The sequence below is a fragment of the Nyctereutes procyonoides genome, unplaced genomic scaffold, assembly GCF_905146905.1.
Source record: "Nyctereutes procyonoides isolate TBG_1078 unplaced genomic scaffold, NYPRO_anot_genome, whole genome shotgun sequence".
Taxonomy (NCBI): Eukaryota; Metazoa; Chordata; class Mammalia; order Carnivora; family Canidae; genus Nyctereutes; species Nyctereutes procyonoides.
Window position 1 is genome coordinate 33,570,298 of NW_026575020.1, and position 21,718 is coordinate 33,592,015.

The 21,718-nt window shown below is 46.9% G+C and overlaps 1 protein-coding gene across 1 annotated transcript in view; it reads left to right on the forward strand.

The window, feature by feature from the left end:
* AK8 (adenylate kinase 8) overlaps window positions 1-21,718 on the forward strand; it is a 128,054-nt gene that overhangs the window by 38,774 nt on the left and 67,562 nt on the right. The window contains exons 6-10 of the mRNA XM_055331272.1: window positions 6,230-6,311; window positions 6,833-6,904; window positions 7,898-8,098; window positions 11,411-11,542; window positions 19,691-19,780. Of these exons, the coding sequence (XP_055187247.1) occupies window positions 6,230-6,311; window positions 6,833-6,904; window positions 7,898-8,098; window positions 11,411-11,542; window positions 19,691-19,780 (577 nt within the window). The remainder of the gene's footprint in view (window positions 1-6,229; window positions 6,312-6,832; window positions 6,905-7,897; window positions 8,099-11,410; window positions 11,543-19,690; window positions 19,781-21,718) is intronic.

Genomic DNA, 21,718 nt, shown 5'->3' on the forward strand with positions numbered 1-21,718 from the left:
CTTCTTTCCCTGATTTCAGGGAAGAATTCTGTAGGAGAAGCAAGCTGCATAGTGGGAAGGAAATGATGTCACAGTGTTTGAAGAGCATCAGAGGCAGGCCTGTTGCTCATCCTATTGTTGCCTGTTTCTCCTGCATGATTATTAATAATGTGCCAGTCACTCTTGAAATGTATTGGTTAGGCCATGAATCTTAACAGTTCCTTGCTTATAAGTCACCTGGTCCATTCCTCTTGATTCACAGAGAACATTCAGCACCTTGCCCAGGTCAAGGGGCCAGGTGGAAAGGAGCTGAGCGAGGCAGACTTGGGGCGGTGGGTGACAGTTCACCCCCCAGGTGCAGACACTGACCTGTCAATATGGAAGCACAGTGTACCACACAGGGTGGTGGATAAACACCCCAACGAATTAATATCCAGATAGATGGGGGGGGGGCGGTGAATGAATGGATAGATCTTACCCAGCTGTAACAACATGATGACTGTTTACCCACCTGCTGGACTCTGACTGGCCCCTGTGGCTCCTGCCCATTTCCAGAGAAGCAAGCTGCCCAGGCAATGGAAAATGGCCCTGAGCACTCTGGAGCAGGTCCACTGTAGCCAAGGCCACTCACCAGACCCCCCTCGTTCTAATCCAAACTTGTCTTCTCCAGGTCCTCTTTAATTGGAAAGCTCTCCTCAGTTCCTATCTGGAATGCCAGTTATTCCTCTTTCCAAGAGACTGCCTTTCTAAATGAATCCTTTATATTAAGTTCTACAAACTTGGGCTGCCCTGCTGGCTTGGTCAGTGGAGCGTGCAACTCTTGATCTTGGGGTCATGGGTTCAAGCTCCATGTTGGGTGTAGAGATTACTTAACAATAAAATCTTTAAGAAAGGAACACTTGGGTGGCTGTCAGTTGAGCATCTGACTCTTGATTTAGGCTCAGGTCGTAATCTCTGGGTCATGAGATTGAACCTCACATGAGGTTCCATGCTCAGTGGGGAGTCTACTTGAGATTCTTTCTCTCTCCCTCTGCCTCTTCCCTGACTCGAGCTCTCATGTGCCCTCTCTCTCTCTTCCAAATAAATAAGTAAATAAAACCTATAAAAATATTTTTTAAAAGTTCTATAAACTTAAATAGGATTCCTTCTTGCAAGTAGGTAGAGAAAAAGAGCCTAGTTCATCTTTCTCAAAATTATGATACAACTAGCCACTTCTTTGTTGCTTGTTTTGTGGGTGTTTCCGGAGGGTCCTTTTTTTTTTAAAAAAAAAATTTATTTATTCATGGGAGACACAAAGGGAGAGGCAGAAACATAGGCAGAGGGAGAAGCAGGCTTCCTGCAGGGAGCCTGATATGGGACTTGATCCCAGGACCCCAGGATCACACCCTGAGCCTGATGCTCAACCACTGAGCCACCCAGGTGCCCCTGACTTAGGGTTTTATTTAAATACCCCAACAGGTATGGGCTAGACTGTGGTTATTGCCCTACTTTTCAGGTAAGGAGAACAAGGCCAGGGGCTTTGAGGTGACCATTTGGAAGTTACCCAATTGGTGATGACACAGCGGATCCCAAAGCCCCTGCTTTTCACCAGCAGATAATCTGACACCCTAAAGGGCAAGACCTATTTCTGAAGAGGTGGGAGCACACCACAGACTTGCTATGAAATGTTAGGGAGGAATGTTGTTGGATTCCCCATGTCATTCATTTCCAACCAGAGCCACTGTGTCTGAACCTGAGAATGAGACATTACCCCAGGAAGTGTGTTGTCTCCGCAGGGGGCTATCTTGGTGTCATCCCAGCCCTGGAGATGGGACAGGATTGGTCCATCTGTGGACAGAACAGGGTGGTCTTCAGACTGGGGTTTCCTCTGAATTTCAAGTCAAATTCAACGTGAATTTGACTTGAAAATATATCTGCATATTTTTAGCTATTCGGGAACATTCATATCTATGTGTGCCAAATTTTAACAGTTAAAATCTTGCTAGGCTTTTAACCTGCAAACCTAGGAATACTGACTGTCCTGGATCTGCATGTGTGTATGGAGTGCCACACTTGTGTCGCTGATGAGCAAGAGTGGGGCTCAGCACCGTTGGTTTTTGAGAGGAGTCACTCAGCGTGCTCAGCCTGTTCTGAGCATGTGCATTATTGCCAGGGTGTGTGCAGAAGGCCAAGTAGAGCCCAGGGGACACCCTGTTGGTGGCAGAGCCCGTGCATAGGAGCAAGTTAAGAAACAGCCCCTTCCCATCATGGCCCTGGCCTGATCCTATTTACTGATTTACGACTTCTTGCCTTGCCAGAATTTACAGCCATTAACTTCCTCTCAACCAAAACTGCAGTTTCTCCTTGAAAGTAGAGTCCATTCTGCAACTGGGTAGTTGCATAGCACCTCTATAAATGCAAGAGCTCTGGGAAGGATGACCTTTTTTGAGCGCTAAGCCTGGTGCTTCCATCCTAAGGGTTCTGCTATACTCATATACTTGAGTGTGGTCAGGAATCCCAGCAGGTGTTACATATTGTTTGAGGTTAGTTAAACTTTGAAATAAAAATTCTTGTTGGTCGTCTTTCAGATGAGTTGGATACGAAGGCATCCTAAGATTATATGGCAGGCTACGGTGTCCAGGGCTTGTATAAGCCAAAGGAACTGATACTGGGGCAATCTGATGTCAACTTTTGGGTATATATTAAGAGTCTCCTTGTTCTCACAGATCACCTTTACAACACATCAGTTTGCCAAATCGACCTTTTCAGTTGCATTTCTTTCTGGCTGGTAATCTCTCTCTTCTTTTTTCCTTTCTTTTATATGTTGGGAAATCACAGAGCACTTCATTAGAAAGAAGAGAGATGGCTGGTGGGTCTGGGTGCGTCTCATGATACTTCCCCTGGTTCAGACTTGAGCTGAGTGGATCTGATTCACCAAGTCCAAATCTCCAGCCTCAGATCACCCCCTCAGGACTGTGAGCAATCAGCATTCAGCTCCAGGGAACGTCTGCTGTGGAGCCTGCCGCATCTGCAGTTGGAGCTGGGAGCCAGGGAAGGGGCATCCCAGGGGAAGCACCCCCCACTCTGGTCTTCAGAAGAGAGGGGAGGAGACCAGGGGCAATGCATCAGAAAGGCAGAGGACCCAGAGGGCAAGAGTTTTACTGCATGAAGCTGCTAATTGTGCTTTAATAATAGTCAGGAGGGCAGGAAAGGCCAGTGTTCACACAGAGCAGGACAGCCCGCTCCGCGTCGGGCCGTGCTCTTCTGGGCCTCGCCAAGTTCCCTAGGCTGGCTGGCTGCGTTCTTTCCCTTTTTTTCATCTGTGACATCTGCTCGGTGCTTGTCCCTCCTGTGATCCCGTACCCCTCGCAGCTGTGCAGAACTCCAGCTCTGCCCTGGTGCGTGGAGTGCCCTGAGCATACGGCCTTTTTGATGTGTGATAAAACAGAACCAAGCCACGGGGGTATGGCGAGCGAAGGCATCAGAATATCAATTAACCTGCTCTGAACAAAGCTACGGCTCCAGAGTGGAATAGACATTTCACTGAAGTGTCAGGAAGATGGATAATGTATTCTAATTAGGGATTGACTGATACCTCCGCATCCAGCCACTCCTGGTAGTCAGACCCATGAACCTAACGAGTGTCCCATCATGGCACTGGCTGGGTGCTATTTACTGATTTATGACTCCTTGCTTTGCCAGACTTTGCAGCCATTAACTTGCTCCCAACCAACACTGCCGTTTCCCCTGGAAAGAGCCGTCCATTCTGCCACTGGGTACTTGCACAGGGTTGTTGCACAGCACCTCTGTAAATGCAAGAGTTCTGGGAAGGAGGATATTTTCCGAGCACAAAGCCTGGTACCTCCACCTTAAGGATGCCCCAGGACCTATGCTGCCTGCTGCAGTGGCCTTGGTTACTACCCTCCCTTCCCAGGAGAACTGGCTTGGGCCCATGTGGAGATGAGGGGTCTCCATGGCTGCCTTTCCCACCAAGCATGAGGCTGTACTAATGGGGCATGAGTGCTGCCCTAAGGGGTCCCTTAGGGACCTTACTGCCTGGGTGATCACACATCCCCTTGAGTCTGAAAGAACAACCCTGGAGAGCCAGTGGCCTGGGATTCACTTCAGAGCACCCCCTCCCTTGCCTCTTTTGAAAATTTCACATCCACACCAGAATGACGCACCAGTGAGGCTAGGCTAATTAGGGAGATGTTCCTCATTTTGCTGCACTTTTCCTGTGTAATTGGAAGGCCCGCTTTCTCCAGCGAGAAGTCGGTGAGAGCTGTTCCCCTGAATAGTTCTAAAAGCTTTGGACCACATACTGATACAGCTGCAATTTATGGGCAAGATTATAATGATTGCTCCTTAATGCAATATTAAAAGCGAAGGTCTTTTCTTGGTGCTGAGTGGAGACGGAGTTCCAACCTTCTTTCAGCTTCAAAAAAGGAACTCGAAATAATCCCCAGCCCCTATACTAGAAGAAGCCATTGGTGGGCTCCCAGCCCCTCCCTCCAAATAGAGAAAAAATAAGGGGGTCTGAACGTAGCTAAAGTTCAGGAAATTTTGGTTGGGCTTCCAGAGCTGCGAGCGGGAGCTCTCAGATGCCTTGCCTCCCAGCTCCTCTGGTGGTGAGCACATCTGTAGGTGTTTGCTCTTAAGAGCAGCAGCCCAGCTCCAGGCTGGCTATAACAAGGACTTGAGGGAGCAAAAGGCTGTTAAGAATTTTTTTTGCACTTTTGCTTCATTAGTTCTAGAAACCAAGGTTCCGTAGGCTGCGCGTTTTCCTGCATAATTTAAGAAATTAATGAAAGCATGCCTGATTTTTCCAACACTCTTTACTCGGTAAATTTGTTTAGTCTTTTTTTTAACTGTCGGTGGAGGACGTTGAACCTAAATATTTTAATATTGAAGAAATGCAGGCCCTTTTCTGCTTAGTTCCTTTTTTAGGAATACAGGTGTTCTATAAATTAGATGTTCCGGGTTTTAAATGAGCTTGAATCTGAGTTCATCCCTATAGGTCCATTGTCTGACCTTAAAGCAACCAAGTTCTCCCAATGACTCCAGGGAAAGGTCTATGGTGAGGGAACCAGTGTCAGAAACTGCAGCTTCTGGGATAGTCACCCAACTGCCTTGCAGCAGAGGGAAGGCCTGAAACAGCTGCTTTATTTCACCTTCCAGAGCTCACTTTACCTAATAATCTGGACATCAAATATAAACCATTAAAAAGTGTGTGTGTGTAACTCTAGACTCCTGGGACTTGAAAGGACTTTAGAAATCGTTTGATGTGAACTTTGCTGAGGGATATAAAAAAAAATCAACTTACACAAATGGGAAGGGAAGATACTGATGTTGTGAAAGTGTCAGTTCTTCATACATTGATACATTTAATGTCATTCCAAAATTTTAGCAGAATTTCTAGTTTTGAACTTGCTTGGCAGAATTTCTAGTTTTGAACTTGCAAAATATTTTTGCTGCCTACTTGGAAGAACAAATTTAAAAAAAATTTTAAACTATTTTTTAAAAAGATTTTATTTGGGAGCAAGAGAGAGCACACAAGTGGGGGGAGAGGCAGAGGGAGAGGGAGAAGCAGATTCCCCACTGAACATGGAGCTGATGTGGGACTTGATCCCAGGACCCTAGGATCATGACCTGAGTTTAAGGCAGAAGCTTAACCAACTGAACCACCCAGGCACCTCAAGCCCAGGTCTCTTAAAGCTCCAAGTTTTGGTGCCTCTTCTTAAGAGAGTAGGGTTTTGTTTTGACTCAATTGGTTCCTCCTCCCAGGATCCCCCATCCGAGAAACTCTCTTTATGAAATAATCCACGAGATGGAAAGAGCCATATGCACATAACTGTTAATCACAGCATTATTTATTATCACAAGAATTATTAGCAGTTGAAATGTTCCATCATGGGGAGTGGCTAAGTGACTGTGGCATGCTCACTGGTGGGACATTGTATAGACACTGAAAATAATGGCAATGCAGAGGCGTGCCGATATGAGAAAGTGTTTTGATAGCCATAATGTGTGATGTAAAAAATCAGGACATAAAATATGTATGTCGTGATTCTAGTCATAAATATAAGATTCAGAAGGGGATGTAACAATAGGAATGTACTTGTTAAGTTCTGATGTGGCTGTCAGAAACATTTACTTTTTTTGTCCTTAAAGTTCTAGTTTTTCTATAAAGCTATATTGCTCCTTTTAGAATTCCCAAAAAAAAATCTAAAAAATAAAGATAGATGAGCACCTTTCCAAATTCTCTGTCTAGGGCTGGATTCTGGATGGCATCCCTGCAACTCGGGAGCAGGCCCTGATGATCCAGACCATCGGGATCACCCCCAGACATGTCAGTGAGTAGCTTGCGAAGGGCCCTCCCACCAGAGCTGCAGTCCCCAGACCCCAGGAGTGAGGACCCTGCTCTGTGTTGCTGGTTCCCGGTGCCCACTCTCAGCCCCGTACCATCCAAGACCCAGCAGGAAAGAGGAGGATAGCACAGTTGAATTTTTCACAAAGCTAAAGGCCTTCAGGGATTGCTCTTAGAGAAAGGGGGTTTTGCTTTGGCCCTGGTGGTTCCTTGTTGCAGGAATCCCATTTCTGAGAAACTCTCTTTAGGAAATAATCCAAAATATGGCAAGAACATTCTGCACAAGAGCATTACAGTGAAAATTGTTAGATGAGATGTTCAAGTGTGGGCTGTCTGCTGTCCTGAGACTGAAGATCTCTTGGAGGGATTCTCAGGGGTGTGGATGGGTGTTGTGTTAGTGTTGTTACACAGCAAGAGAGACATAAGACAAGCTATTGGCCCATGAGATCCAAATGTTTGGGACCTGCTACCGACATGTCAGTTGTGCTGTTGTCCTTCTCCATCCAGTTGCTCTGAGCGCTCCAGACACTGTCCTGATTGAGAGAAACCTGGGGAAGAGAATCGACCCTCAAACAGGAGGTATGACATCTCCACCCCTACCCCTGCCCCATGGAGTTTCAGAGGCGATCTGTGATTGATGATTATCCAAGGAACGGTCCCAACCACCATCTATGGAGCCCTTCTCCACTCGGGGCATGGGCAGAGGGCCACATGGGGGCTGCGTAGGCAAGCACAGGCTCAGATGCTGCAGGCTGGACTCAGAGCAGGAGGTCACTTGGGATATGATGAACCCCAGCAGAGCAGGAGTTGAGGCCCCAGGGGCTGAAAGGAGGAGCCCTGTTAGTGTGGAGATGGGTTTTAGCTCCCAAAGACCAGGCAGTTCAGCAGGGGCCCGGAGCCCTTGACCTCTGGCCTGAGGCTTTGGCAGCAGACAGACCAGGGTTCATAGACCCTGGCCTCACCCCTTTCCATCTGTGTGATGTGGGATGAGCTGCCCAACGTTGCCAAGACTCAGTTTTCTTTCCTGTACGTGGGTGAGATCTACCTTGTGATCTGATTGCCATGAGGACAAGCGTGTGCAGGTGATGCCCAGGGGGGTGAGCACTCAGGAGCCACAGCCATGCTTCCTGGTACCAAAAATCCTCATCTGTTTGTTATTATTATTATTATTATTATTATTATTATTATTATTATTTTAGGATTTATTTATTTGAGAGAGAGAGAAAGAGAGCACAAGTGGGAGGGGCAGAGGGAGAAAGAATCCTGAGCAGACTCTGCTGAGCTCAGGGCCCAACGCAGGGCCTGATGCCATGACCCTGAGATCACAACCTGAGTGGAAAGCAAGAGTTGGTTGTTCAACTGACAGAGCCACCCAGGCACCCCCTCATCCTTTTGTTATTGTTAATAGAGACATAGGAGCAGCACCAGACCAAAGTGTATCCTGCACAGTTTAGGGTGAATGAATATGCCTAGGATTCACACAGGCTGTGGATTTCACACCGGCCAGATGCAATGCTGACCTTGGCAACCCCTGGGTGGGTGAGTCTAACCCTGTACATCTCTCCCTTGCAGAGATTTATCACACCACCTTTGACTGGCCCCCCGAATCTGAAATTCAGAACCGGCTGGTGGTGCCGGCGGGCATCTCAGAGCTGGAGACAGCACAGAAACTGCTGGAGTATCACAGGAACATCATCAGGATCCTCCCAGCTTACCCCAAAATCCTGAAAGTCATCAATGCCGACCAGCCATGTGTGGACGTCTTCTACCAGGGTAAACACAGATGGCAGTGGGTCCCGCATGCACTTCGACCCTCCTCATCCCAGTGTCACTTAATATGGCAGCGATGCCAGTGACCAGGCTGTGCCTGAGACCCTGGGAATCAAGTCACAGGTGGCCCAGGTTCCCTGTTCAGAGACCCTAGGTGAGGTTCTGTACTCTGGTGAGAGGAGTGTGGGAGCAAGTTTTGCCTTGGGGGTGAGGGAGAAGGAAGAGAAAATTTATAAAAATTAAAATACAAAAAAAAATTAAAATACAAACGTATGAACAGAACCCACTCCACCACCCAAACCTGCAGTGCAACTTGGGGGTCATGATTCCATTTAAAGCAAGGTTAAGGGCAGCCCCGGTGGCCCAGCGGTTTAGTGCCTCCTTCAGCCCAGGTGTGATCCTGGAGACCCAGGATTGAGTCCCACGTCGGGCTCCCTGCATGGAGCCTGCTCCTCCCTCTGCCTGTGTCTCTGCCTCCCTCTCTCTCTGTGTCTGTCATGAATAAATAAATAAAATCTTTTAAAAAAATTAAAATAAAATAAAGCAAGGGTAAGCAGCCCCACGCCTGGTACTGCACTGTTGTTGGAGCAGTAGCAAAGGCTCACAGAAAGTGGCTGGAGCATGTGTGTGTGTGAGGAGCATGTGTGTGTGTGAGGTGGGATGGGGTGGGGAGCCAGGAGCCTCGTGTTTAAATCTCATCTCCATTACACATCAGCTGTGCGGTCTCTGGCAACTCTTTTACCCCTCTGGGCCTCAATTTTGTCATCCCTAAAATGGGAACAAAAATCATGTCTTCCTCCCAGACTTGGGTGAGGATTACATGGGGATTCTGCAGATTACATATCCACAGCCATGAGTCTGGCAGCTGGTGCAGAGGAGTGCTCATAAGTGTCAGGCATCATTGCTATTGGGACTCCACATCCTGTCCAGAAAGGCCAAGGAAAGTTAGAATGATGAGATCCCAGGGCAACCGAATTATAATTTATAATTGTCTCTACATCAAATTATCCCCTCCTATGCAATGCCAGGTAAATGACACAATAAAAATGCCAGCATGCGTATCTAAGATACTTGATGGTTAACAATAGCCCTTTTTGGTATATTATCTCAAATCTCTTTAAGAAAAGTTGTGTTGTGGTGGGGAGATGCTTCTGAGCCCCCACCCCCCACCTGCTGGTGGACTTCACTTTCCTGAGAGCCCAAGGTTGGCACAGCTCAGTCACCTGGTGGGGGGATGTCTAGCAAACATCTCTATGTTGAAACAAGCCAGGCTGTGGATACCCTACAGTTTTCCAGTGATTTTGCATCTCGGAAGGGTCTTTAGTAGCAAACGCTGCGCTCTGAAGATAAACAACCATAGCATTTATCTTATGGCATGATTCTGAATTTACACATTAATTACCTCCAAATTACTTAATTAAATTTAAAAGTTCATATGATCATTCATAAAGAATTCATGCCTGGAATTGTAAATAAAAATGTGAGTGTCTGCATATTAATTATTATTAATTAATAATGCAGACAGATAAATTGAAAATTGGAATGCAAAATTCTCTCTGTGTTGTTTTTTTAATCTCTCTGCAGTGCATCCAGCAACCACATATTTTTAAAAAGAATAATTAGATGTTGAGATTGTCTGGGGGATCATTACTTCTAATTAACTTAGTTATTTACTGTAAATTAAGCATCATTTGTAAGCAGGCTGCTTTGCCTGTAGCGTTTGTGCATTTCAGATGTGCTGGATCATGGCAGTTCTGAGGATGGAGGGGTTTGCTTGCATGGCTTCCTCCAGCTTATTCTCAGGGGCAGAAAATGTTACCCAGGCAGCAGGTTCATAAGAGCCCTCCCAGCCCTGCCAGCTCTCTGTAAAACGGAGCAAGAATAATACATCTCTCGTGGGAATGTGCACCAACCGAGTAAGAGCATGTCCTCAGAGTATTTTGCCTAGCGGTTCCCACAAGCTGGTGTGTATGATATTACGATGACAATGATGAATAACGCAACCTTTAAGATAGTCAATTAACTTACCTGTACCTTTAGTTCTAAAAACGAGGGGAATTGTGATATTTGTAATGATCCTTCCAATTTAAAAAAATCCTACAAAGATTTGAAAGGTCGAAATTCATACAGTGAACAGCACAGGGCTTCTCATTTGCCCCCCTATTCCCACCCTGGGGACATTTGGCAACGTCTGGAGAGATTTGTTGTCACAACTTGGAAGTGTGCTACTGGCACCTGGTGGATATGCCCAAAATATTGCGAGGGCGAGGTTGGCAAACCCTGCAGCACCTGTCTCTTGATTCAGGGGCACCAGGTCCCTGAAGGTGGCATGGTGGCTCAGCCCCTTACTGGGGCAGAACCCATTGAAGGCAGGACAGCCATCAGAGGGCCATGCATGGCTGACCTTGCGCAGGATGCTCTGGGTCCCTGGCAGGAGGTGAGCCTGGGGAGGGAGCCCCTGTTTTGATGTCAGCCATTGGAGAGCTGGCACCGGCTCCCGGCCTCAGCAGGTTCCAAGTGGCTGCCTGTAACAGCCTCCTCAACTGCTCTCAGTGCATCCTCCGTGCTCAGGTCAGGGAGACCTGGTTTGATGTTGTCATCCAGTGCCCTCCACGGTGCAGTCGCCTCAGTGTTGGGGACACTGGCCCCATGTCCCTACTTCCTTGTTCATCAAATACCAGGGCATGCCATGGGCCAGGCAAGCAGCTGCATCTGCCTACTCATGGGACCTATTTGATCACTGCCTCTTTGGAGACTCCAAACAAAGTTGGTGTCACTGGAGCACAGCTGAAATTATTCTCTACCAATTCCTGAGTCCTTTAGAAGTCCCCATGTGCAAGGCCTGATGCATTTATAAATCAAAGTCTACATCTGACACTGGGAGACTGGCCTGGTCCTAGGCTTCATTCAGGCTGGAGGCTCAGCCCAGATTCAGTTTGGAAACATCCCAACCCATCAAGTATGTGTCCTGTGTCCTGGGACCAGGACACCAGTTCACCCCAGCAGCACATCCAGCCCCCCTTCAACCAGGAGGGAAAGGCAGGTGTCCTAGAGGAACTGTAGGGTGGACAGGCTCAGAGAGTGGCTTCTGTGGATCCACTGCCCCCTCTATCTTCGTGCCTAGGCCTGAAGCAGAAATCTTTCCCCTTCCCTGTAGCCTCACCCCGTGGCCACTAGCAGCCACACGGAGGGTTTCCTGGAGCTGTAAATGAGAGAAAGAATCCCTGCTGTTCAAAGAGCTCGCATACCGGTTCTGTAAGCTAGTTTCCTTTCTTTATGATCTGAGTTTACTATCCTCATATCCTCTCTTTCCAGCTCTGACCTATGTCCAAACCAACCATCGATCAAATGCCCCATTCACCCCACGGGTGCTGCTTTTCGGGCCCATGGGCAGTGGGAAGAGTCTGCAGGCTGCCCTCCTGGCCCAGAAGTACGGCCTCGTCAACGGTGAGTACCCTGGCCATGCTGTTTCCAGAGCCTTCTCCCGCCCACTGTCTTCCTGAGCTTTCTGGCCTTATGAGGGTGGTGAGGAGCAAAATCGCTTCTCTTTCTCGCTCTCTGCTGTCAACAGCCTTCAGATATTCCATCTTTACAGGGATGGTTTTTGTTCCTCACAAAGAATATGGCCAATAAAAGCATTAACCAATAAAAAGGTGTCCGCAGCCCCAAGAGCCAGCACATTTTCCAGTCATTGTTCGTTCTAGCCTTCGGAGCAGTGGCTATTTTGTGCTTTGCACCAGGGACACTTCCTCCAGCCCCCGTGGCCTCCCTGGAAGCCACAGCCCTTGTATAATCTGGAGCTGCTGTTGATTTATTTTCTCCAGTCCCATTTGGCTCCCCGAACCCAGGTCAATGTTTTCACAGGCAAACAGTTTCTGAACCAGACGTAGACTTCTTGCTCGTGTAGTTTCAATAAATATTTTACCAGGAGGAGAGAAAAGATTGAAATCAGTTTCTCCAGGCCTGTCCTGAGGTGGTCCCAGGCAGTCTCAGGAGCCAGCCGCCTTCAGGAAGATGAAGCCAGAAAAGAGGAAGAGTCAGAGCAGACACACAGGGCGGCTGCAGGGAGCACAAGAACTGCTGTCACCATGTCACCACCGACATAACTTCCAGTGAATGCTCCACAAGCCTCAGTTACCTCTGGTTATGAGGAAAAAAAGATCCCTGCACCCCAAATATAAAAATATGCATATATATACCTCCAAATTCTGCAGATACACCATACAAATATATGCATGTACAAACATGCACAGATATATATGTACCACCCTAGAAGGATCACGCTTTGAAAAAAGAATGCTTTTCAGATGGGCCTCCTCCAATATAAAATCCCAGAGTGATGGACAGACTAGTCAGGAATCAGTAACAAAAATCATACCCATGAAATAAAGCTAGGGAACTGAGCAATTATTCTGATTAGTAAAGAAAAATAGTCATAATCTCACTAATAGTCTTGTAAAAATACTAAATAGTAGGACTCTGATTCGATTAGTATGGAGAAATAATCTCAAGGCCTCAGGATGAAAAATGCTTTTGCTTGTATGGATGGTTTGTTGTTGTTGTTGATTAACTGCATTATTTAGGTAATTCCTTCTTTTGGTTTTACCTCTTGAAGTTTTATAAGGCAGACTTTGCAGCTCTGGTAGTGGCTCCTGTGGGAGGAGTGAGCCCCAGACTGCTTGCGGCTGCACCCACATGTTTATGGAGGGGGCTGTGGCACCAAGGGCAGGAAGTCTGGCCATAGGAGGAGCAGGAGTGGAGGGTGCCCCTAAAAGCCTCCACACAATACCTTAACACAGCACACGGCCTTATTTTAATCACAATCACTGTGTTGTGTTTTGTTCATACAAGCACTCAAGAAAAGCATTTTTAAGTTTATGTTGTTTTCTGAGTACCAGTCACGAGAAATGAAATTATATGCCTAGATTTCTTCCAGAAATGAAAATAAGAAAGCTCAACATGGTTTCTGCTTTGTAGCTGAAGAGCCACTGGGGGGCTTTTTTTTCCTGGTAATTGAGCTCAGAAAGTTCATAGTGGGTGCCTGGGTGGTTCAGTGGGTGAAACGTCGCCTTCGGCTCAGGTCATGATCCCAGGGTCCGGGGATGGATCCCCATGTTGGGCTCCCTGCTCAGCGGATAGTCCACTTCTCCTTCTCCCTCTGTCCCTTTCCCTGGCTTGTGCTCTCTCTCTCTCTCTCTCTCAAAAAAATAAATAAAATCTTAAAAAAAAAAAAGAAAGAAGGAAACTTCACATTTCTCAAATGCATTCTTGAGAAGTACAAAAAATCACAAGAATTCAGTACACCAACCTGTGGGACTTCCAATTGGCAGAGCCAAGCATGGCACTGTCCACGGCGGTTTCTCTGCAGAGGCCTGTCTGTACCCAGAGCTTCCAGGACTGCCTGCTCCCCCATGGCCACTCCTTGGCTTGGCTCTCATCTCCCCATTTATGGATCATTCAGTTGTGGGAAAACAGCTCCAAATAAGCAAGCACCCCAATATTCACACCAAAAAGACTGATTAGAAGATTTGTTTACAATTGGTGAGAATATAAAAAGGCACAACTTTTTGAAAGACAAAGGCACCATTGGTTGACTGTGAACCCTGCAAATCCTCAGGCCCAGTGGATGTCACTCTGTGGATTTTTTTTTAAAAGATTGAGGGGATCCCTGGGTGGTTCAGTGGTTTGGCACCTGCCTTCCGCCCACGGCGTGATCCTGGAGTTCCGGGATCAAGTCCTGCATCAGGCTCCCTGCATGGAGCCTGCTTCTCCCTCTGCCTGAGTCTCTACCTCTCTCTCTCTCTCTCTCTCTCTCTCTCTCTCTCTCTCTGTGTGTGTGTGTGTGTGTGTGTCTCTCATGAATAAGTTAATAAAATCTTTTTAAAAAATAAAAGATTGATAGATTGATTCATGAGAGAGAGAGAGAGGCAGAGACACAGGCAGAGGGAAAAGCAGGCTTCCTGCAGGGAGCCTGATGCGGGACTCGATCCTGGGACCACAACCTGAGCCAAAGGCAGACACTCAACCACTGAGCTGCCCAGGCATCCCTCACTCTGGATTTTATTCTACTGACACTCAGACCCTGAACAAGAGAGTGCATCATGAAAGTAGAGGCAACCCGAACTGACTTAATAAGAGGCATAGTTAAGTAAGCTGTGAGAACCCCGTATACTAGAGCAAATTAGTGCTAGTATGTAATTATTACTTAAAATGAGGAGGCAGCTATTAAAAAGAGACCTGCAAAGTGACTCAATGTCCGTGATCTCTTGTTTAATGTGGGAGGAGGTAGAGAGCTAGTCATTCAACAGTGTTCAGGGGATGATCTCATTTTTGTTTAAAAAGTGTCTTCATGTACACTCAGAGAACATCTGAAGGAACATCCACACATCAAACTGGCTGTCCCTGTACAGTGGCATATTATACAATTTGGATTTTTTTTTTGCTATGAGCATGAATTTTCTAACCAGAGACAACCATGAAAGTTTTATTAAAATAACATAATCATAGGGGCAGCTGGCTGGCCCAGTTGGTAGTGCATGTGACTCTTGATCTCAGAGTTGTGAGTTTGAGCCCCACATTAGTTGTAGAGATTACGTAAAAATTTTTTTAAATTAAAATAAAAAATACATATAATCATCCCCATTGAGTGACTGCTATACACAGTAGAGGGATGGTATAGAAAGAATCAGAGAGAAGCATAAGGATCCAGGTACACGGCTGGGCTGGGGCAGGGGGTGTGAACAAGGTAAGATGAGCTTATCCAACGTAGTTCCAGGTCTTACTGTGTTCAGAGCCTTGGTGCCGGGAGCTGTTAGGAGAGAGGAGGCGGTTACGTTGTTTTTTTCATAGGACATTGTGAAGTGAGGTTGTTGTAAGCAGGAGTGTTAAACCACTCTTTCCCAGTATAAGCCCTGAACACTACACATTTTCCTCTAAATACCTCTTTAGCTGCATCTCACAAAATTTTAATGTGTTGTGTTTTATCATTCAGCTCAAAATATTTTCTTATCTGCCTTGTGGTTTCTTTTTTTTTTTTAGATGTATTTATTTATTAGAAAGAGAGCATGCACAAGCAGGGGGGGACAGAGGGAAAGAGAATCTCAAGCAGACTCGACACTGAGCGCAGAGCCTGACTCGGGGCTTGATCTCATGACCCTGCTAAATTTCCAAATTATTTGAGAATTTTCTAGATTTGGGGGAAGAGTATTGATTTCTAATTCTACTGTGCTCAGAGAACATACCTTATATGATTTCAGTCCTTTGAAATTTATTGTTACTTTTTTATGGCTCAGCATAAAGAACATGTATTCTGGCATTGGTGGACATAATGCTACACACATGTCAGTTAGGGTAAAATGTTTGATGCTGTTCAGATCTTCTGCGTCCTTCATGATTTCTCACTACTATTATCTATTACCAAGACATTAAAATCTCCAGCTCTGATTGTGGGTGAGTCTACTGCTCTGCCACCCTCTGCTGTATGTCATTTGAAGCAGTGTTCCTGGGAGCACAGACACTGAGGACTGCTGTGTCTTCTTGATGAAATGACCCCTTTCTCATTAGGAAATGGTTCGCTGTCTTTCCAGGAAGACTCTTCCCGGAAGTGTACTTTGCCTGATAGTAACGGAGCCCCTCCAGCTCTCCTGTGATTGGTGTCTGTATGGGATATATTCTGTCTTCTTTCTTTTTAGATGATCTGTGTCTTAGATCCTAAGTATGTGTCTTGTACCCAACATACAATTGGGTCTCGCTTTCTTAAAATCCAGTCGGGGGATCCCTGGGTGGTGCAGCGGTTTGGCGCCTGACTTTGGCCCAGGGCGCGATCCTGGAGACCCTGGATCGAATCCCACATCGGGCTTCCGGTGCATGGAGCCTGCTTCTCCCTCTGCCTGTGTCTCTGCCTCTCTCTCTCTCTGTGACTATCATAAATAAATAAAAATTAAAAAAAAATTAAAATCCAGTCTGGGCATTTTCTGCCTTTTCATGAAAGTCTTTAGTACATCTCCATTTTGAGTAGTTTTTAGTAGGTTTCAAGGCTACCATCCTGGTTTTTTGTCTTCTGTCCCCTTATCTTTATTTCTCCTTTCTGGCCAACTGTTGGATTAACTAAATGTCATTTAGTAATGCATTTCATTTCCCCCATTGCCTTTTAAGCTGTGTCTTTCTGCTTTGTTCTGTTAGTAGCTGCTCTAGGGGTCATATGGCATCATTTATTTCTCACAGTGTGCCCTGACTTAATACTATAACACGAGGACCCACAACAGGCATCTTTCCATTTCCCTCACTCTCTCCCATGTGCTATCTTCGGTCATACATTTCATTTCTTTTTTTTTTTTCATACATTTTATTTCTCTATGTGCTATCAACTCTGCAGTATATTGTAACTATTTTTGCCTTAGTCATTTGGTTCTTTTAAAAAAGATTTTATTGATTTATTTATTCATGAAAGACACAGAGAGAGAGGCAGAGCCTCGGGTAGAGGGAGAAGCAGGCTTCTCACAGGGAGCCCAATGTGGGACTCAACCCCGGGACCCAGGGTCACGCCATGAGCTGAAGGCAGACACTCAACTGCTCAACCTCTGAGCCACCCAGGTGTCCCAGTCATTTGGTTTTTTACGTGAAGTGCAGGGGAAAGGCTCTGTTATGTACCCACACACATCAACATTTGTTTGTTTGGATCTACATTTCCATCTGTACCGTACTCTTTCTGCTTAAAGAACTTCCTTTAACATTTCTTGTTGTGCAGGTCTGCTGGCAACAAATTCTGCTTTCATCTGTCTGAAAATGTCTTTATTCCACCTCCATTCTTGAAGGACGCTTCTGCTGCACATAAAAATCTATGTTGACAGGTGTTTTCCTCTTAGCGCTTTAAACATGTCATCCCATTGTCTTACAGCTTGCGTTGCTTCTGATGAGAATTCAGAGATTATTTTTATCCTTGTTCCCCTACATATAAAGCATCTCCCCCACCCAGCTGCTTTCAATATTTTCTCTTTGTCTTTAGTTTTCAGAAATTTAACTATGAAGTTGTATCAAGGTGGGGTTTACTTTGTGTTTATTCTGCTTGGGTCTCAGAGATTCTCGGATCTGTGGATTGACATTTTTCATGACGTTTTGAAATGTTTTTCTTCAGTTTTTGAAATTCTCTTGCCATTATTTCCTCAAATATTTTTTCTGCCTCTCTGTCCCTCCTCCCCCTTCCTCCCCTCCTCCCTCTCCCTCCCTCCCCCTCCTCCCTCTCTCCCCACTTCTCTCTCCCTCTTTCCTTCCTTCTCCTTCTCCCTCCTTTCTGCAACTCTGATTACACATATGTGAGATTAGCCAATACTGTCCATCAAGTCACTAAGGGTCTAATTCTTTCTTTCCAGGACTCCCTTTAACTTCTCTTTGTTTCAGTTTGGATACTTTCTCTGTACTGTTTTCTTGTCTCCAGATTCACAGATTGCAGCCTATCCAATGATGTTTTCCATTTAAGATAGTATATTTTCCAGTTCTAGAATTTGCATCTGGTTCCCATTTCTCTGCTAAGATTCCCCAACTGTTCACTCATTTTGACTATCTTTTCCTTAACAGTTTTAAATATATTTATAATAGCTGTTGTATTGTTCTTACGTACTTTCTCTGACATCCATGTCATCTCTTGATCTGATTCTGTAGCCTGTTTTCTCTCTTTATAGGAGTCACACTTTCCTGATTGAGTGGGTGGTTGATTGATTTTTGCATCTCAAGTAGTTTTTTATTATATACTAGACATTGTGGATCTCACATGGCTGGGAATCTGGATTGTGTGGTTCTGCTTTAAGAATACTGAGTTAAGAGTTGAGGTCTAACAGGCAGTTAATTTGCTGCAAGATCAACTTGATGCAGGGAGCCTGACTTTTAGTGTTTATTCAGGTGGGACCAGAGTATATGTCCTCTCTCAGGTTTATGTGCCCGCATACTCAGAGTCTCCGCTGACTGGGCAACTGGCACCACCTCTCACTCTGGCTGTCAGAGTGCCAGTGTCTCCCTGCACTGTGTGCCCCTCCCTTAGCTCACAGTTTCCTGGTAGCTTTATCTCTGCCAGGCCTGGGGGAAGGGGATCTCACCCACCATGTGCATGTGCACAGCTTTGCATTGACCAAAGACCCCAGGGAGTCCCCATGAGGATTTCTGAAACCACTTCTCTGCACAACTCCCTTCTCTCCATCACCTTGTTCCCCAAATACCAGCTCTCAATCCAGTCTTTGTTTCCTGAGTTTGGCTCTCCTTATCCTGTGCTGTGCTGTGGTTGGAAAAGTGCTTATAGATGGAAGTCTATAAGGCACTTTGGGTGCCTCCCTACACCCAAGGGTCAGAGCCCAGTGCTGTCAGTGTTCCAATGCCTGAAGAGAGTTGTTTCACATATTTTGGTCAGTTTTATGGGTTTTTATGACAGAAGGCACATATAACATCTCTTGCTCCTTCCTGGCCAGAGCTGGAAGTTAAGTGTGGGTTTGATGTCACACAGACCTGGGTTTGAATTCCAGATTGACCACCTTGTTGTTCTGTGACCTGGGACAGGTGCTCCACCTCTTTGCACACTGAGCACGGTGCTAGGCATGTGGAAAGGTCTCGTCACTATCAGCTTTCATCATCACCCATGTTCCCTTAGTGAGTTGCACTGCTATGATCACTGCTGTCCTTCAAACAGTGAGTGAAGCACAAGGTCCCTGAGGGATAAGTCTTTGGTGATGGTTGTTGTCTTAAACATTCACTTTTTCCACTTACTTTTAGGAGTGGTTTTTGGTTTCTTTAATATATGAAGAAAACCCCTTGGTCTTAAAGTGAAGACTAGCAAGACTGTGTAGTCAGTCCCTCATGAAGACATAGCCAAACCTTCCATCTTAGGCTCCTAGGGGCTCATAGCCAAGGAAAGTGTGGCCTGGATTTGTTCAGGGCTTGCTAACTCACCAGCACCTGTGTGGTGGCCATGGCTGGGGTCTAGAGACATGATGGAGCTCATGATAGAATGGCTCCTGCCTGCACGGGCCATACATCTGAAGAGGGTTAGTAGCTACTGGTCAGGCAACCCCAGCAAGCTGCCTTAGTTATGAACATGTCCATCCCTCATGTAAACATAGCTGGTGTCCCATGGAAACACCTGGGCCACAGCAAGGACTGTGCAACAGTCCGGCCTCTTCTGTGCAACAACCGTGTGGACACAAGCAACAGGCAAACAGGTGGCTCCCCTGTCCAACCCCCCCAACACCAGGCATCATTCCTCAGCCCTGGCCAGAGCTGTTGTCGGGGTTCTGGGCCTGAGCGAGGCCTTGCAGGTGCTCCTCTGGTGGCACATCTCATCAGTGTCCTCCTTGCACCGTCCATTTTTAATCCATTCTCTACCGAATGCATTCCTTTTCATTTCGCACTTTCCTCCTCAGCTTCTTTTCTATTCCCCAGGTCCTTTTTGATATTTGCTTTCACTTGGACACACACCCACACTCAGAAAAACCCTTTTATATTTTTTTCAGTGACCTTTTTTCCCTCCAGCAGGCAGCACTAGCGCTTCTTTTTTTCTGGTTCCTTCTTCTGTTTAAAATTTAATGGGTGTCTTTCTGTTCCTCTCTCCCCCAGTCCACTGTGGGCAACTGTTGAAAGAGGCTGTAGCAGGCGAGTCAAAATTTGGCGAGCTCATCCAGCCCTATTTTCAGAAGGAGATGGCAGGTAGGCCACACAATCCTCAACTGCCACAGCCTTGCAGGCTAGGGGGGCAGATGGCTCTATACGGGGGTCACCAAGCACCAGGGGGTGGGGCTCAGCCTGGAAACCTTGGCTGGGAAATGGAAATTGGGCTTTCCTGTCAGCAGAGGCTCTGCATTTGCTCCCCAGCAGGGCCCCTTGGCTTCCAGCCCCGTCCTGAGCTGGGAGGGGGTGGGGTGTTGATAGGAGGTGTTATTCCTGGAGATTTGGCATGTTTCTGTTTCTCGAGAGTGTATGCTTTTCATAACTGATAACATTTAAATTGAGAGCCATGAGAGGCCATGGAGCTGCCCACATCCTTCATATTGGGCATACAAAAATACTGTGGGTAAATATTCTGATTTAATCAAAGTCCAAACCCAGAAGGTTCAGACAGCTTTCCAGATACAAGAGATGACTGGCCATTGGTCCTCAGGGGTTTTGAGCAGGGAGGCTGGGCCACACCTTCTTTCCAGCCCCCTCTGTGATCTACCATCTGAAAGCGTTCTCTGTCAACCCCCAGGAGGGGTGCCTTTGAGATCATTCTAGTTCAATTTCCTAAGCCCATAAATGAGGCTCAGAGAAGGGGCCAAGCTGCTGAGGCTGCACAGCCAGTTCACATCTGAGCTCCTCTGGACCAGGTGTTTCCTCCCCGGGGCAGTGCATTCCACACCCCCACATCCTCCTTTCCTCACCAAGTGCTGTAGCTCCTCTGGACATCACTAAGTCTGATGTGATGGTGTCTTGTAAAGAAAACCCAGAACAAAAGCACCCTCTGTAGAGAGGGTACGTGCCTTGACCAGGACACCCCCTTGGCAGAGCGCTCCTTATCTTCTCCTTCCATCTTCTGGATGGAGCAAGTTGAGGGACACACATGAGAACAGGCAGCTTGCTCCTGAGCCATCAGCCCAAGGCCCCCTGGGACCATGTCCTGGCTTGGTTCTCCCAAGCCCCCTTTAAGATGCTCCAGGCCCCCAGGGTGAGGTTCAGGGGAGGTGGGGTCAGATCCTTTAGACACAGTGATCTGTGTAGAAGGCGACACGTGAGTCTATTCATTCCTCCATCACTGGGGTATTAATCAAGTGCCGTGGAAGCAGGAAGCTCCAGGGTGAGCTCTGGTGCCTCCCTGTCTGGTTCAGATCTCAGAGCCGCTCCCGTGAGCTGCTCAGCCCTGGTCAGAGCCTGAGGCCTCTCAGTGGTGAGATGTGGACGGGAGTCCCCAGGTTGCAGGGTTCCCGTGGGGACAGGACATGGTGTGTGTACCTGGTGGCCGGCAGGCATGCAGTGGGGGAGTCTTGGGGCCTGCAGCAGGCCGGCATGGTGCCTGAGCTCACTGAGCAGTCTCCCTCCCGTAATGCCCCTCTGCAGGGATGGGTGTGGGTGCCGCTCGTTCTTAGCATCCTGAAGAATGTTTGTGGAGTAAGTGGGTGAGTGTAATAAGTTCACAGATTTATACCATTCTAAATTTTACTGCAAAATAGTCCCCTGCCTGGACTGGAGGGCAGTTTAACTCCCCACTAACTAGCAAGTGGTGGTTTGGAGAGAAGGACCGTGACCCACCAGATAAGGCTGCACTCACGATCGGCAGATCTTGGGCAAGGAGCTCTGATGCTTCTTGCAACTTTTCTGTCCTTTTGACTTTTTTTTTTTTTCCAAATAAAGGGTTACCAAAGGTCAGCATTTAGGTGGTTTCCAAATTTGCACTCCCTCAAAAACACTGTATCGGGTCCCCCTTATACCTGCACAGGCTTGCGAACACCCCTGATGTGGGAGGGTGGGTCGTGCCCAGGTCAGGAGAGAGCTGTTGTGCTGGCTGGTGTCCTCCTCTGTGTCCCCGCCATCTCTCCGCATACAGCTGACTGACTTGTTTACTGTTGCTGCTGAAACAAGCTTAGTGGTTTCAAACAACAGCCATTTGTTTCC